Here is a 15,020-nt window from a genome sequence, read left to right as displayed (position 1 = left end):
TTTCTCCCCTGGAGTCAAGAAGAATTCACTTTTTTTGACCCTGGGCAAATTACTTCACCTTTGTTTGCCTCAGTTTCCTCATCTGTAGTGTGAGGATAAAATGAGATATCTGTCTATAACATTGGTTTACAATAAGTGCTTTGCAAACTTTAAAATGCTAGATAAATGTTAGTTATTATTGCTATCTGGCAGTTTGTTTATCCATTTATTTATACTAGTCTTTGATCCAGGGTATCCAAGGGTGGGAGGAAGATGGTCCCTATCTCAGTCAGCTTACCCCCTGGTAATGCTGGTAATGCTCTACTAATGAAACCATGATATTATTTTAAAGGTTTATACTCGAGACTAAAAACTAGACTGGTTACAAATAGAATCCCAATTCATCATTTTCAATATCCTCTCTCACAAATTTTCTCTTTTCAACTTCCAGTTAAAAGAAATTAATCCACCCAGATAGACTGACAGACATTCCTTCCACACCTCCACCTCTTAGAATCTCTAGCTTCTTTCAAGTTCAATTAAGATATCACTTCTTCCAAGAGGCCCTTCCTGATCTCTCCTTTCCCCTGGCCCCCATTTTACATCTTGCCCCTACTCTCCCCTCTTTTAAAATTATTTTACATTTGTTTTGAACACACATTGATTTATTTTTCTGTGTGCATATTGTAGACCCAAGTAAAATATAAGCTCCTTGAAGGGAGGGACAATATCTTTGTCTTTGTGTACCTGGCTCAGAGTATGTGTTTTAATGATTGAACTTAATGCAAACTGTCCATTTGGTCTCCAAGACTAATCCTTCAGAAATCATTTCAGATTTATCATCTCCTTTGTTCTAATATTATATGATTCCACCTTGGTTCCCATGACTTCTCAAGAACCATCACATGTCATAACAGACATTCTTTTGGATGTTCTAAGAGGGCATAGAAGTGTCCTTGCAAAAAGGAAATGAATTCAAGAGAGTTCTGGGAGAGGTTGGGGAGAGTCTGGGAGAAGTCTGATATTCCTTACTGTATGGAGGGCTTTATACAGTAGGTTCAAATCCTAGATCCTAGGTTCACTTTCCTATTCATTTCCTTTCAACTCCTTATCTTTTCCCAAGACAACTGCAATAGGTGCTAATTGTTCCCCCGCCCCTAGCTTCTCTCCAATTCATCCTCTACACAGAGTGGGCAAACTAATAGTCCTAAAATATACATCAGAACCCTATTAAAAAAATATTCAATGAATCCCTCTGCCTCTAGGGTAAAATGCAAACTCCTCAGCCTGGCACTAAAGACCCTTCAAAATCTCGTTCTCACCTATCGTTCCAGTTTTATTTCATATTATGTCCCCCAACCCCTCACCTCCACTTTCCTGCTTTCTTTTCTCTATTAGATTATAAGTTCCTTGAGAGCAGGGATCATCTTTCTTATTTCTGCTTAGCACTGTACCTGGAACATAGTGGGCACTTAAATAAATGTTTATTGATTGAGTAACTTCGCATAATCTCCATCCCAGTCAAACTGGCCTGTTAGTTAATTCTGTCTGTCTACTGAGCCTTTGCAGAAGTGTGCAGCCTGCCCCTCCGTGTCTGCGGCGTATTCTCTCCCTCTTCATCTCTGCTTGTTAGAATTCATGCCTTCCCTCAAAGCCAGCTGAGGCAACATAAACTACTGGAGGCCATTCCTAATCCTCCCAGTTAATGCTCTTTCCTATTTCAAATTACTTTATTAATTATACTTTGAATTTAATTATCTGTGTACATGTTTTATCCTTTGGTAGAACTAAGTTCCTGAGGGCAAAGACTGTTTCATTTTCATCTTCATATCTCCAGCACCTAGCATAGTGCCTTGTACCTTGTAGGTGATTAATAAAATGTTTATTGGATTAAATTTCATTCTATCATCTCTAAAATTAAAGCTCATATTTTTGGTTTTCTACCAGGAGATAAGTGGGAACAGCTAAAAGTTTTTGCTTGTTTTTGTCTATGATCCTTCGGGTTCACTTGGTCCTTGTCTCGTATGTTGCATCTTAACTCTAGAGGCCAAATGTCTCCATTCATCCATACAGCTGAATTTGCCAGCATATAAACTCTCCCCCTTCCTGTAAAAAATAAACCTGGCCTCAAATTTAAGGCCACCAACGCTTCTGATCTTGACTACAAAGCAAGGCAATTACTGGACACAAAAGCATCAATTCGGTTCAAGACGGGCTCTGAACATCTCCAAGGCAGAAAGACAAACTCAGCAGAGAAGGAGCCCCCATTGCCACACACTGAATAGCTATTGTTTAAACACCAGCCTCCCAAAAGGTCCTTTCTTCTCAGGGAGAGCCCTGGACCATTAGTGCTCCTGCCAGAACCTAGCAACACCAACAATCAAACTCACTTCATTGCCAGGACGAGTAATTAAATTCCATAGTCACCAGAGCAGAGAATAATGGATCACTATTGTTAAAGTGAGGCTGGGGGAAGAAAACATAACTAAGGACAAGAATGAAAGGGGTTTGAATGTCCAGCCTTGGACGCAGTCATGGCGGGAGCAGTAATGTCGTTGGACACTATTGCTACTGTTCTTTGGGTTGGCATCACAGGTAGCAGCACAAAATGGGCAAAGAGCTGGTGGCCATTGGGTAAAGCTGCACCCTTTAATTTTGTTTTATTAAAGTTTTTGTTTTCCATACTGAAAAATCTCCCAACTACTCCACCACTATAGAATCTTATAAAGAGAAAAGATAAATAAAATGAGCCAACACATCGACCACATCTGACAGTCCATGCAAAGCTTGGCACCCATAGTCCCCCTTCTTTCTAGGGAGAGAAGGAGGAGGAACCCTGAGCTCAAGAGATGCACTAGTCTCTGGCTCCTTGGAATCTGAGATTCCAGTTATATACAACCAAACCTGGCCTTGTAAAGGGCTTCTTAATTTGACACATATGAATTTGACTTTTTTCTTCATATCTTGATTACTACAGTTTGATATAATTAGTTTCCTTTAAAATATGTATTTTATTTCATACATTTAAAAACATTATTCAGAGAAGGGGCCCATAGGCTTCAGCAAACTGCCAGAGGCTTCCATGATACAAAAAAGGTTAGGAACCTTTGATAAGTAGAATGTAAGCTACTTGAAGGCAAAGATTGTAGGTAGCAAAATGGACAAAGTGCTGGATTTGCAATCAGAAAGAACTCCATTCAAATTCTACCTCACACAGAAGCCGAACTGGGCAAATCACTTAACCTCTGGTTGCCTCAGTTTCCACATCTATGAAATTATATCAGATGAGATATTTGTAAAATGCTCTGAAAATCTTCAAGTGCTACACAAAGGCTAGTTATCAATAATATTATAGTTATTAATAAAATATTTATTAATTATACTACTATAGTGACACAATTATTGATTATTACATATAGTTAAGCTTAACGATGTCATTAATATGATTATTGTTATATTAATATCATGTATTGCTATTTTAATATATTTATAGAATACATTCCTTATTATATACTAATTATGTTATGTTAATCATGTTTATTAATAATTATATAATTATAATAAATACATAATGTAATAAATATATTTTATATGTATAAAATATAGCAAATATATAAAATATAATTAATAATTATAAATATCTCATTTTATCCTCAGCAACCCAGAAAGATAGGTACTATTATCACCCCATTTTACAGAAAGAAACCTGAGATGAGATTTAAGAATATGAGAAAATTACATATTTGTAAAGTAATATATAATAAGATTAATATATGATAATATCTAGCATTTCTATAGAACCTGAAGCTTTGGTAAGGGCTTTACAAATACTAGCTCATTTGATCCTCAAACCCTGGGAGGTTAAGTGGTATTATCATTCCCATCTTACAGATAAGAAATCTGGGGCTGACAGATGTTAAAGTGACTTGCCCAGGGTCACACAGCTCATAACCCTCTATCATTAGCTTTATTGTAATTCCCCCCATGTATCTCCATGCCTAGTACAGTGTTTCGCACATTTCACTTCTTTGTCTGCCATTTTTCAGTCATGTCTGACTCTTTGTGATCCCCTTTGGGATTTTCTTGGCAGAGATACTGGAGTGGTTTGCCATTCCCTTCTCCAGCTCATTTTACAGATGAGGAAACTGGGGTAAACAGGGTGAAGTGACTTGCCCAGGGTCATACAACTGGTAAATGTCTGAGGCCAGATTTGAGCTCAGGAAGATGGGTCTTCCTGACTCCAGGTTCCTTATCTCCTGTGGCACCCAGCTGCCCCTGCTTTGCACACAGTAAAAGTTTACTAAATGAATAAATGAAGTGATGTAATACAAGGGGAAACTTTCTAATAGAGCTACACAAAAGTAGAATTGGTTTTGGTGACTTTTTTTTTTAATCACTTCTTCTCCTCTGGGGTACTAGCTTCCTAGTAGGCACACAGTAGGCAGTCAGGAATTGTAAATGGTTGACTAACATCCTCAGGTTTCTTGAGGTGTGTCTCAACAAAGTACAGGAACAACATATTAAAAGAAAATCAATTGCAGGTTGACTCCTTTACCCAAGGAATCTTGGCTTTAGCAAACAATTTGCCCTGAAGCTTCCTTCCAAAGCAAACTCCCCAAGTGCATTTAAAATTTGATTCAGTTTATGATTTGCTTTTTATTAAAAGGAATCAGAAAAATGCCTCCAGCACCAGGGGTAGATCCCATATGGAATATGTAAAGAGAGCTCATCCAGACAGGAGGAGAAGATGTATAGGGCTGGTGGGCTGCACCAGGGGGAGGGCTGTCAACAGTGGATGAGATGTGGATCCACCCAGACATAAAATATATAAAATAAGTTGGATTTTGTTTTGTTTAAGGTTGGTTTTTTTAAGTCAACCGACACACAAGTTCTTGAGAACACATCTGTTGTGTAAAGAGATATTCCCATTTATGGACAGAAACATTTGTCCAGACTAATCTAGGAAATGTTTCTGTAATTGAGTTTCTGTAATATCTGGTCCTATGAGCAATATCCATTAGAAAAGGGGAAGAATATGGAGGAAACAACTCAAACTGAGTTCCATTAGTATAAGGATAAAGTGAAAAGATTGTCTTCTAGGTCAGGAGACCCAGTTTCCTCGTCATGACTTAATTCATTTCAACAAACAGTAATTAAGCACCTACTACGTGCAAGGTATGCCATGCATTAGGAATACCAATATGAAAACAAGACAGACCTGCCCTCAAGGAGCTCACAGTTTACTGGAAGGGCATTACTGCAAGAGAACAATTCTGCCACCAACTAGTTCTCTGATCTGGGGCAAGCCTTCAGTTCTCGGGCAGGAACCACCTCCAGTGCAAAGAGAAACAGCTGCACTAGGTGACCCCCAGACCTCCACCCACTCTAAAACCCAATGATTAGGTGGCAAAAGCAGGAGGTGAGTGGGCAGGGCACTGGCCTCAGGCACAGGCCAGAATGGGAGCCAGCCCAGGAGTCACCCCCCCTCCAGACACCTCATCTGGCTCCCACTCAGTGGCCAAGGAAGATACAACCAAAGCCAGTGGGACACCAACTCAGGAAAAAGGAGGCAGGAAGGGTCGGGTTTGGGGCACATGGCGGGCAGTGTTTGCAACAGGGGGGAGCAGAGTTTTCAGAACAAATCTCGGGCATAAAAATAACTAGTTTCTCCTCTGCCTAGCACAGCTCCTCATGTTAATACTGTTTAATAATGTAAATGAAAGATGGGGAGACAAATGAACAGAATTCTCATTGATCTGCCACTTGACCTTGACCAAAACTGTTTCACCTCTCTGACTCATCTCTACCACTGTAAGAGCAGGTTGGCTGGGAAGTTCACTCACCAGGTAGGTTGGAGTGAATATTCACAAACAGGAGGATCAAGTGCTTTGAGATCTTCAAGATGAGATAATAAGTGGCCAGACAGAAGGCCTAGTCCCTAGATTCTAAAGGTCTTGATTCCTCTACAAAGCAGTATCACTACTCTGAAACATAAGGAGAGGCTGATAGATCTGTTCCCCCATCAGCTCCAAGGGTTTAGATTTTCCTTTGTTTAGGGGACTGTTTCAATAATGAGGATGCCAGGGGCCCAGCTGTGGACATTTTTTCATTATTTTCCGCCCTGTTAACCTTCATCACAAGCTAGACCCCTGTCAGTGGAAATGAGCGCCCAAAAGATTTATCTCACCCAGCTCACAGCTCAGCTCTGCTGAGAAGCCTTTGGGGGAAGGGGCTGCATGCACTTAAGTAAGGAAAAGGACAAGGGGGAGGGAAATGAGAAGAAATTTAATGATGTTAAAACAAAAGATATCAATAAAATTTAAAGAAAAGAAAGAGGAAAGAAACAGAGAAAGAGGAAGGAAGGAAGGAAGGAAGGAAGGAAGAAGGAAGGGAGGAAGGGAGGAAGGGAGGAAGGAAGGAAGGAAGGAAGAAGGAAGGGAGGAAGGGAGGAAGGGAGAAAGGAAGGAAGGGAGAAAGGAAGGAAGGAAGGAAGGAAGGAAGGAAGGAAGGAAGGAAGGAAGGAAGGAAGGAAGGGCATCTTCCTTTCTCCTTCTACTTTTCCATGGTCCCTCTATCAGCACCCACCCCACCACCCCCTAAAAAACAGAAGCCAAAGGGACTGAGGAGGCAAAGGTGACTCCTCAAATATCTGTGCTTACCGGTGGGGGTAGGGGAGGGAGGGGAGGAAGGTACATAAATTAATGACGGCTTGCATTTGCGTATCAATTTAAGGTTTGGCAAATACTAATAATAGCTAGTGTTTACACAACACGTTCACGCTTGCAAAGCACTTAATTTATATTATTGGATCCTGGCAAGAACCTTGTGAAGTGGGTGTACAGTTATCCCCATTCTACGGAGGAGAAAAGCAAGGCTCAAAAGTTAAGTGATTTCCCTAGGCTTATGCAGCTAATACCTTGGCCCTCTATCTATTGAACCAACTAGCTACATTTAAATGTAAATCCTTTTCAAAGATCTGTGGTCGAATTTGGGGAAGGGAGGGGACGGGGTGAGAGTTACTAAAAGTAATAATATCTGACATTTCAGGGCTTGCAAAAAGTTCACATAAATCCTCTTATTTGATCATCACAGGAACACTAGGAGGGAAGTACAGTATATTTTACAGATGAGGAAACAAATAGAGGTTAAGTGACTCATTCAGGGTCACACAACTCGTAGCAGGCACCCAAAGCAGCTGACTCTGGGTCCAACGTTTTCCACTCCAACAGGCTGCCTCTCATATAATTTAAGTTGCTAGATGTTTAATAATCAGTTCAATAATAACGTTACTATCATTGTTCAGAAGCGTCTGACTCTTCCTGACCCCACCTGGGTTTTCTTGGGAGACTGAATTGGTTTGCTGTTTCCTTCTCTAGCTCATTTTACGGAAGAGGAAACTGAGTCAAACAGGGTCAAGAGACTTCCCCAGGGAAGCTAGTAAGTATCTGAGTTTGGATTTGAAGTTGGGTCTTTTTGATTCTAGGTCTGGCATTCTATCACTGTGTCTCCTAGCTGCTCGTAACAATAAGAGGGAGCGTTTATGTAGCGTTTAATGTTTGCAAGTACTGTTATCTCAAGTAACTCAACATATTTTGAGAGGGAAGGGTTAAATAGTAAGATTATATATACATACGTATATATATGTACATACATACAAACACACATATATGTAGATATGAATTAGCCTTCCTAATTAGTACTAAATAATGAGTAGTAATAGTTCACATTTATATGGAGAGCATTACAATTTACAAAGCACTTTTCTTTTAACAATCTAGTAGGAGGAGATGAAAATATAATTAACCCGATTTCATAGATAAGGAAAGGGAGACTAAGAAGGAAGTGACTTGCCTAAGCAGCTTGGTACCATTATACTAGCTCAGGAGTCAGAGGACCTGTATTCAAATCCTACCTTTAACCCTTGTTACCAGAGTAGCCTGGAGGAAGTCACTTAACAACTCTGGGCCTCGGTTTCCTTGTCTGTAAAATAAGGGGGTTGGACTGGATGGCCTCTAAGGGCCCTTCTAGTAAGATCCCATGGCCCTTGGATAGTGCCCAGGTCTTCGGATGGCAAATCCAGAGTTCTCTCCAGTCTAGCACACTGCCTTGACAATCTGCTAAGGGAAATATGAAGCCTGGATAGCATTCCATAGGCTTGGGCACAAAGACTAGCTAGGGGAAGCCAGTTTGGTATTAAAAACATGCTGAGAATAATCTGCAGTGTGGATGACCCACCTGGAGATAATTGAGTGTTGATTATATTTTAAATTGGCTTTCCTTCCTCCTCTGAGCTCCCTGCTCATCAAACCATCCCATTATTCCTAAGCCTGACACCTGAAGGAAGGTGATGAGCTAGAAAGAAAAGGATGTCCCTGTAAACACAAGGCAAGGAGGAGAGGCGGGAGATGACAGAGATAGGGGAGAAAGGTGGTAAGGGTCAGTCTGTCCTCAAAAGAGACTGATGCTCCATGTGACCTCATCTTCATTCATACAAACCCAGAAAAACACATAGCACTAATTGGAAAGAAGGAATTCAGCCCTTAGGATTTGATCCTTCCATGGTAAAAGGAAACAAATGATGTTTAACCAACTGCAAGATCTAGATAATTAAAAAAAAAAAAGGCGGAGAAACTAATGGATTGAACACATACACAGCAACTATGCAGGAAAAGGGAATCACCATACCTGTATCTAGTTCCCCACAATCAATGCCCTGGTCAACTTCAGGCAGGGTTTCAAAGGCTATCAGAGTAATATTCTTTTACCCACCCACTCCCAGCTCTGAACTACCGTGAAATCTGAGGAAAAAGTTAGTCTATATTATCAAAGAAAAAAACAAATGCAATTTTAAAGCTTTTAGGTATTGAAATATGAACGAAAGGCTGTGAAAGCGTGGCCAATCCCCTTCAAATGGGGAACACAGCTAAACAAATCTTGGCAGATGAACATAATGGAATGTCACTGCACCATGAGAAACAATAAATAGAAAAAATTCACAAAGGTCTTGGAAGACATAAAAATTGATGTAAATCAAAGTCATCAGCACCAGGAAAGCAATACAAACAACTACAATAGTGTCAGAAGAAGAAAGGAAGGAAGGAAGGAAGGAAGGAAGGAAGGAAGGAAGGAAGGAAGGAAGGAAGGAAGGAAGGAAGGAAGGAAGGAAGGAAGGAAGGGAGGGAGGGAGGGAGGGAGGGAGGAAGGAAGGAAGGAAGGAAGGAAGGAAGGAAGGAAGGAAGGAAGGAAGGAAGGAAGGAAGGAAGGAGAAAGAGAGAGGGAGAATGCAACAAATCTTGACAGTAGGGAAGTATTGAGCAAATATAACTCCCTCCCTTCACTGTAGGGGCAGAGGACTGTGGGTATAGAATAGTATATATGCTATTAGACACATTCAGTGTGTTGACTGGTTTTGCAAAGCAGATTTTTTTACTTCTTTTTTGGTGGGGGAGCAGGGTGCAACATATACACAGATCAATATAATACAAGGTAAAGTGAAGTTGGAGAAAACACTAACTTGGAGGCTCATGAAGAAATTCTTATAGGAGGTGATATCTGAGCCAAGACTTAAAGCTTGGAACCAGAGGTCCTAAGAGATGGGGGTGAAGGGGTACATTCCAGTCATTGGGGAGAAAACTGTTCAAAGATATAGATATTGGAAATGAAATATCAAGGTTGAGGAACAGCAAATGGGCTGATTTGACTAAAAAGTAGAATGTGTGAAGGGGAAGTAAAATTAATTTGGTGCCAGAGGACTCTAAATGCCAAGAGGGGGAGTCTGTAAAGAAATTATTCTAGAATCAATAGGGAACCAGTGGCAATTTTCTGAGCAGTGGTCAGGCCTGGGCCTTAGAGAGGTGATTTTGGTAGTGATATGGAAGATGGAGTGGAGAAAGGATGGTGAGGACCTGAATTGGGACAGTAGCTATGGGAACAGAAAGGAGATGTATGCAAGAGCCGAAAAGACAGAATCAACAAAAGTTGGCCAACAAGTAGATACAAGGAGTGAAAAGAATATATTATCCCAAAGTCACATCTATTTAACTTTGGAACATGTTATTTTTTTTCAGCAGATTTCCTTTGCTAATTATACTTTATTTGGGTTGATATTAAAATTATTTTCTGTTCCTTAGTTTTTGTTCCATCAACTGGTAACAGGGAAAGGAAGACCAGATTCATTACAAGTAGTTACTATGGTCAGGGAAGTGAAGTCTAGTACTTTAAAACTATGGGGGTTAATCCACAAGATGGATAGTATACATGAGTAGATAATGGAATTTGTTAGTATATGACATACCAGGTAAGAATTTAATGGATCAGTGAGGCAGCATGTTTCAGAAAAAGGGAAGAGACCTTCATTCTTATGTCAGTAATGTACCTTTCTTTTTCCCTTAGCCACCTTGTATAATCTAGCATCTTTCCTAGTTTATGTTCGGTTGACCAGAGCTTTGACACTTCCATCTTTTCCACAAACCCATTACCCCCAGTACTGATTTCCCACTCACCTTTTTGAAGAGCCTGATAACATCTTCACTGATCTGAGAGAGACGGACGATGACATTGTTCATGAAGATGTCATTAAGGGTAGCGTGGTCCCTACTCTCACGCCGGGTCTGGTTCAACACTAGATACCAACAATTCACAGGAGATAGGAGGTATTGATCCTTCCTGGGGAAACAAAAATAATCCCAAGCAATGTTTAATATACAACCTACTGGAGACAGTCTTTTTACTCCTAAAAAAGTGACCAGGCCTAGTAAGTGTTTAATAAATGTCAGTTGACTTAAAAAAAAAAAAAAAGAGCTTAGAGATCCACAAATGAGTCATATTTAGAACCCTAACAATGTTTTTCCTTGCTTTACAGAACAGAAGCAACAGCTGAGAGGGCCATGAGTGGATGAAGGAATTGGGCTTCAGTTTACACTTCTATCTCCAAAGTTAGTTCCCTGATAAAGCCCTTCTGCTTGGATTAGAATTATGAGCAGTCATGTCAACTGAACCTGACTCCCTATGGTAAAATGCATCAGCTGTAACATGTAAATACATTCCTAAGAGCCCACAATGAAAGCAGATGGTTTTACATAAACAAATTGCTAATTTTGGAAATGAAAGTGTTAGAAGAAGGACAATTTAATGAGCTTGGTGATTGTTCTTGCTTTTTGCAGGCATTAAACTGAGGCTCCTTATTCACCCATAAAAATTATAAGTGGAGAATAAAAGCTGCTTATTTACTTATAATTTATTCATTAAGAAAATGTACTCACAAGAAGAAATACAGTAACCAGAACTGGAAAGCACAGTGGAGGTTCCTTTAGTGAAGACCAGTGAAAGAAAAAAGAGGAGCAATATTGTGGTGATTAAACAACAGACCACCTGAACAGAAGGAAGAAATAGATGAGGAGTCCAAGAAACAGACCACAAGTCTGATATGGCAGTATGACATATAGTAGTAGTAATGATATATGCCGTATGATACATAGCAGCAAATGGGGGACTTTGGTTATCTTGAAATTTTCAGTGCAGTTAACATTCTTGTTTTTGCCTTGCTGATAATTTCATCCTTCAAAATGAAGGGAATGCAATGATTTCCCTGATTCTGATGAAGAGCTGGTTGGTCCCTGAAGTAGAAACCAGGGAACTTTGTTGAGGATACATTCCATCTCAGCACTTGGAGTAGAAAAGAACAGGAACATCAGGCATAATTAGACACACGCCCTAGCTAATGGGGAAAGTAAGTTTCAAAAGGTCCAGAATAAGTGGAAAGCCCTCAACTATGAAATTCTGAAGATATACAGAGAAATGGTTCTGAGGAGGAGGAAAAGGAAGAATTGTCTGAAGAGACCGATGTGGATACACTTATAGACTTCTTTGGGGTTTGGTTTTGTTTTTTTAAAGAGGTTTACAAAAGACAGAAGCAAAAAGAACAGGAGATGATTCCAAAGAGTGCCATGGTCCTATATGAAGAGTGTTAGCAAAACTAAAGCTCAGAATGAACTGAGGCAGCAGAACGTCCCTTACCTTCTGTGTGCCTCGGTTTCCACATCTGCAACAATGGGGATAATAAGAGCATTTAATTCCCACAGATGTGAGGATCAAATGATGTAATATATGTAAAGTGCTTTGCAAACCTTAAAGACTATAAATCCTTGCTATTATCTTACATGAAAGTCAATGCTAGATACTTCCCTCTGATATGCTGAGCATCTCTCCAACTGTGACATCAGGAGTGGGAAATTAATTGTATACATTTGATCAAGACTCTGACCCTTCTATAGGAAGCTTATCCCTCTTTCACAGCCAAGCCCAACCCTACTGTGCAGGACAGCCCTGGTAATTTGCAGCCAAAAAAAAAAAAAAAAATGGTAGAGTAACAGAGAACCTGGTTGCCATGGCAGCAGGGAGTCCTTCCTCCTAAAGATCTAACCTGAGGTTAAATCCCAACTCTACCTTTTGCTACCTGGGTGACCTTGGGAAAGTCACTTAACCTTGGTCCTTAATCCCATCATTTTTAAAATGAAGACCCTGGTAGGGGCAGCCAGGTGGTGCAGTGGATAGAGCACTGGCCATGGTGTCAGTAGGATCTAAGTTTAAATCTGATTGCAGACACTTACTAGCTGAATGACCCTGGGCAAGTCATTTAACCTTGATTGCCTTCCCTCTCCCCTCCTCAAGAAAAATTAAGAGGCTGGACCAGATAATCTAAGAAGGCCCATTTCAGTCTTAACTCTATGATCCTATGACCATCCCAGGTGAGGCAGGGACCTTATGCCCCCTCCAAAGATCTAGCTGTACCCTTTTCTTTCAGCCCACTGTCATACCAACATATCTCTCACTTCTTTGTTCCTCTTTCCCATGGCTCTCTGGCTATCTAAAAGGCAAGTTCTTTCTGTCATATAATTTAAATTCTCTCTATAATACAAGATGTTGCTTTCTAGCACCAATGACTGGTTTGTTTCTTCTGTGAAAATCTCTAGGTCCTCCAAAGGCAGCAGAAATACCAATGATAATTGAAAGAAGACAGAGTCACCTTGATTTGGTTGTTTCCCAAAGAGAATGATTGCTAAACTACAAAAGACAGGGCAAAATTGACTAGTAGGAAGTTGAAAATCCAAGGTAATTAAGAATTTGACAATAAGACTATACAGCTTTCCCTGATGAGCTTAAGTTAACAAATCTGAACAAACCACTAAGTCACTCTGTCAGTGATCTCCATCACAAATGACTTTAAAAGTGAAACAGAAGATTGTATAGCTAATCCTGAAAATGATAGGGAGCCTTTGGAGTTGATTCAACAGTGAAGCGATGTGATTGGACCTTTGCTTAAGAAGATCACTTTGATGGCTGAGTGCAGGATGGACCAGAGTGAGGAGAGACTTGTGGCAGGCAGACCAACCAGCACGTAATTGCAATAGTCCAGGTGATGAAACCCTATACAAAATGGTGGCAGTTTCAAGGTAAAATTAACCTGTATGGTAAAGGCATAAAGTTCATGCTACACAAGGATTTGGTGGAAGAAACTGGGAACATTTTAGCTGAAGAAGATGAGTTATCTTAAAATATTTGAAATGGAATCACGTGGACAAATAATTAGACTGATTTTGTTTGACCATAGAGGGCAGAATTAAGAGCTAAGAGTGCAAGTTGTCAGAGGCTGCAATAGGGAAAAATTTCTTGACAATTAAAAGTATCCAGAAGTAGAAAGGCCTGCCTTGGAAAGGAGGGAGTAACCCTTCACTGGAGAGCTTCAGAGCAAAGGGTGAGCAAAGGGTCCACTTGTTAGGGATTTTGTGGAAAAGACTGGGCTTCGGGTACAGACTAGGTAGCCTTAGAGGTCTCTTCCAGCTCAGAGACTCTAGGATTCATGAGAACTGATCACCCTTAGACCAAGAGTTGGTGCCTCTCAAAATCATGAGCATCTGGCAGTGTGGAGAAGTGCAGCTGATGATCAGAGATAACCTGACAGATCTGTATGTTTTACTTTATTCTTCTTACAGATCAGAAGGCCCTAATCCAGGAAAGAAATAATAACGACAACCACCATAGGTTTAGATAATTTGCACAAACTTTATGGCACTTTTATGTCCCTTGTCTTGCTTTTCCCAAAAGTGGGCTCTTGCAAGGTCCTGCAGTGCTCTTTGACCACTGCGATGGTGAAGTGAAAGTTCCAAATCCTCTAAATCAGCAGGTAGGGGAGAGAAGAGGGAAGAAAGGAAGGAGGGGGATGGGCTGGTGACACACAGGCAGAAGGAAAGGCTGTGTGGAATAGTGGTAAGAGTTCTGGACTCAGAATTACAAAAGGTGCCCATTCAAATGCCACCTGACACATACACTAACTGACTGTCCATCTCCTCATCTGTAAGATAAAGATAATAGTGGCTGACATTAATATAGCACTTAAAAGTCTATAAATGCCTTATGTACATTAGCTCATCAGAGGTTCCCATCAGCCCACTGAGACAGAGGTCGGTGCCTCAGTTTTTATTATCTCCATTTTATAGATAAGAAAACAGCTTCAGAGAAGTGAACTGACTTTCCCACGGTCACAAAGCCAGTGATTGTCAGAGGGGAGATTTAAAGTCAGGTCTTCCTGACTACAAGATTGGAATTCTATCACTATCTATCACATGATGCACCCTCAGCCCCACCTATAGATACGTTCAGCTCATACCCTGAAGTTGTTATAGGATGAAAAGTAGAAAGAATGTTGGATTTGGAATCAAAGAACCTGGGCCTTGGAGTAAGTCGCTTCACATTCCTAGGCATCCTTGCTGATCTGTAAAATGGAAGGTTTGACTAAAAGACCTCTTAGATCCCTTCTACATCTAAATAAGACATGTGTTTTGTCCACATAAATGGCATTAAAGACGATGTGTTGCCATTTGCTTTTCCATTAGACCTTAAAGCTTTTCCATCTGACTTGCCTGTGAAATTCCAATAATTAGGATTATGAAGAAAACCAATTATGATGAAGCAGAGTCAAAATATTAAAGTTAGAAGTTCATGAACTCCAGGTTTAGAACCCTCAAAAGTATAACTCCCTCCAC

General features: G+C 40.3%; 1 protein-coding gene across 6 annotated transcripts in view; it reads right to left on the bottom strand.

Moving 5' to 3' along the window:
• SRGAP3 (SLIT-ROBO Rho GTPase activating protein 3) overlaps positions 1 to 15,020 on the bottom strand; it is a 269,566-nt gene that overhangs the window by 114,287 nt on the left and 140,259 nt on the right. For all 6 annotated transcript variants that reach the window (XR_011964714.1, XM_072598587.1, XM_072598588.1 and 3 more), the window contains exon 3: positions 10,482 to 10,644. Coding sequence is in view for 5 of the 6 variants with exons in the window: in XM_072598587.1 (XP_072454688.1) it covers positions 10,482 to 10,644 (163 nt within the window). In the remaining variant the exon portion in view is untranslated. The remainder of the gene's footprint in view (positions 1 to 10,481; positions 10,645 to 15,020) is intronic.

This window comes from Notamacropus eugenii, chromosome 3 (assembly GCF_028372415.1).
Source record: "Notamacropus eugenii isolate mMacEug1 chromosome 3, mMacEug1.pri_v2, whole genome shotgun sequence".
Taxonomy (NCBI): Eukaryota; Metazoa; Chordata; class Mammalia; order Diprotodontia; family Macropodidae; genus Notamacropus; species Notamacropus eugenii.
This window is presented reverse-complemented; position numbering and strand designations above follow the sequence as displayed.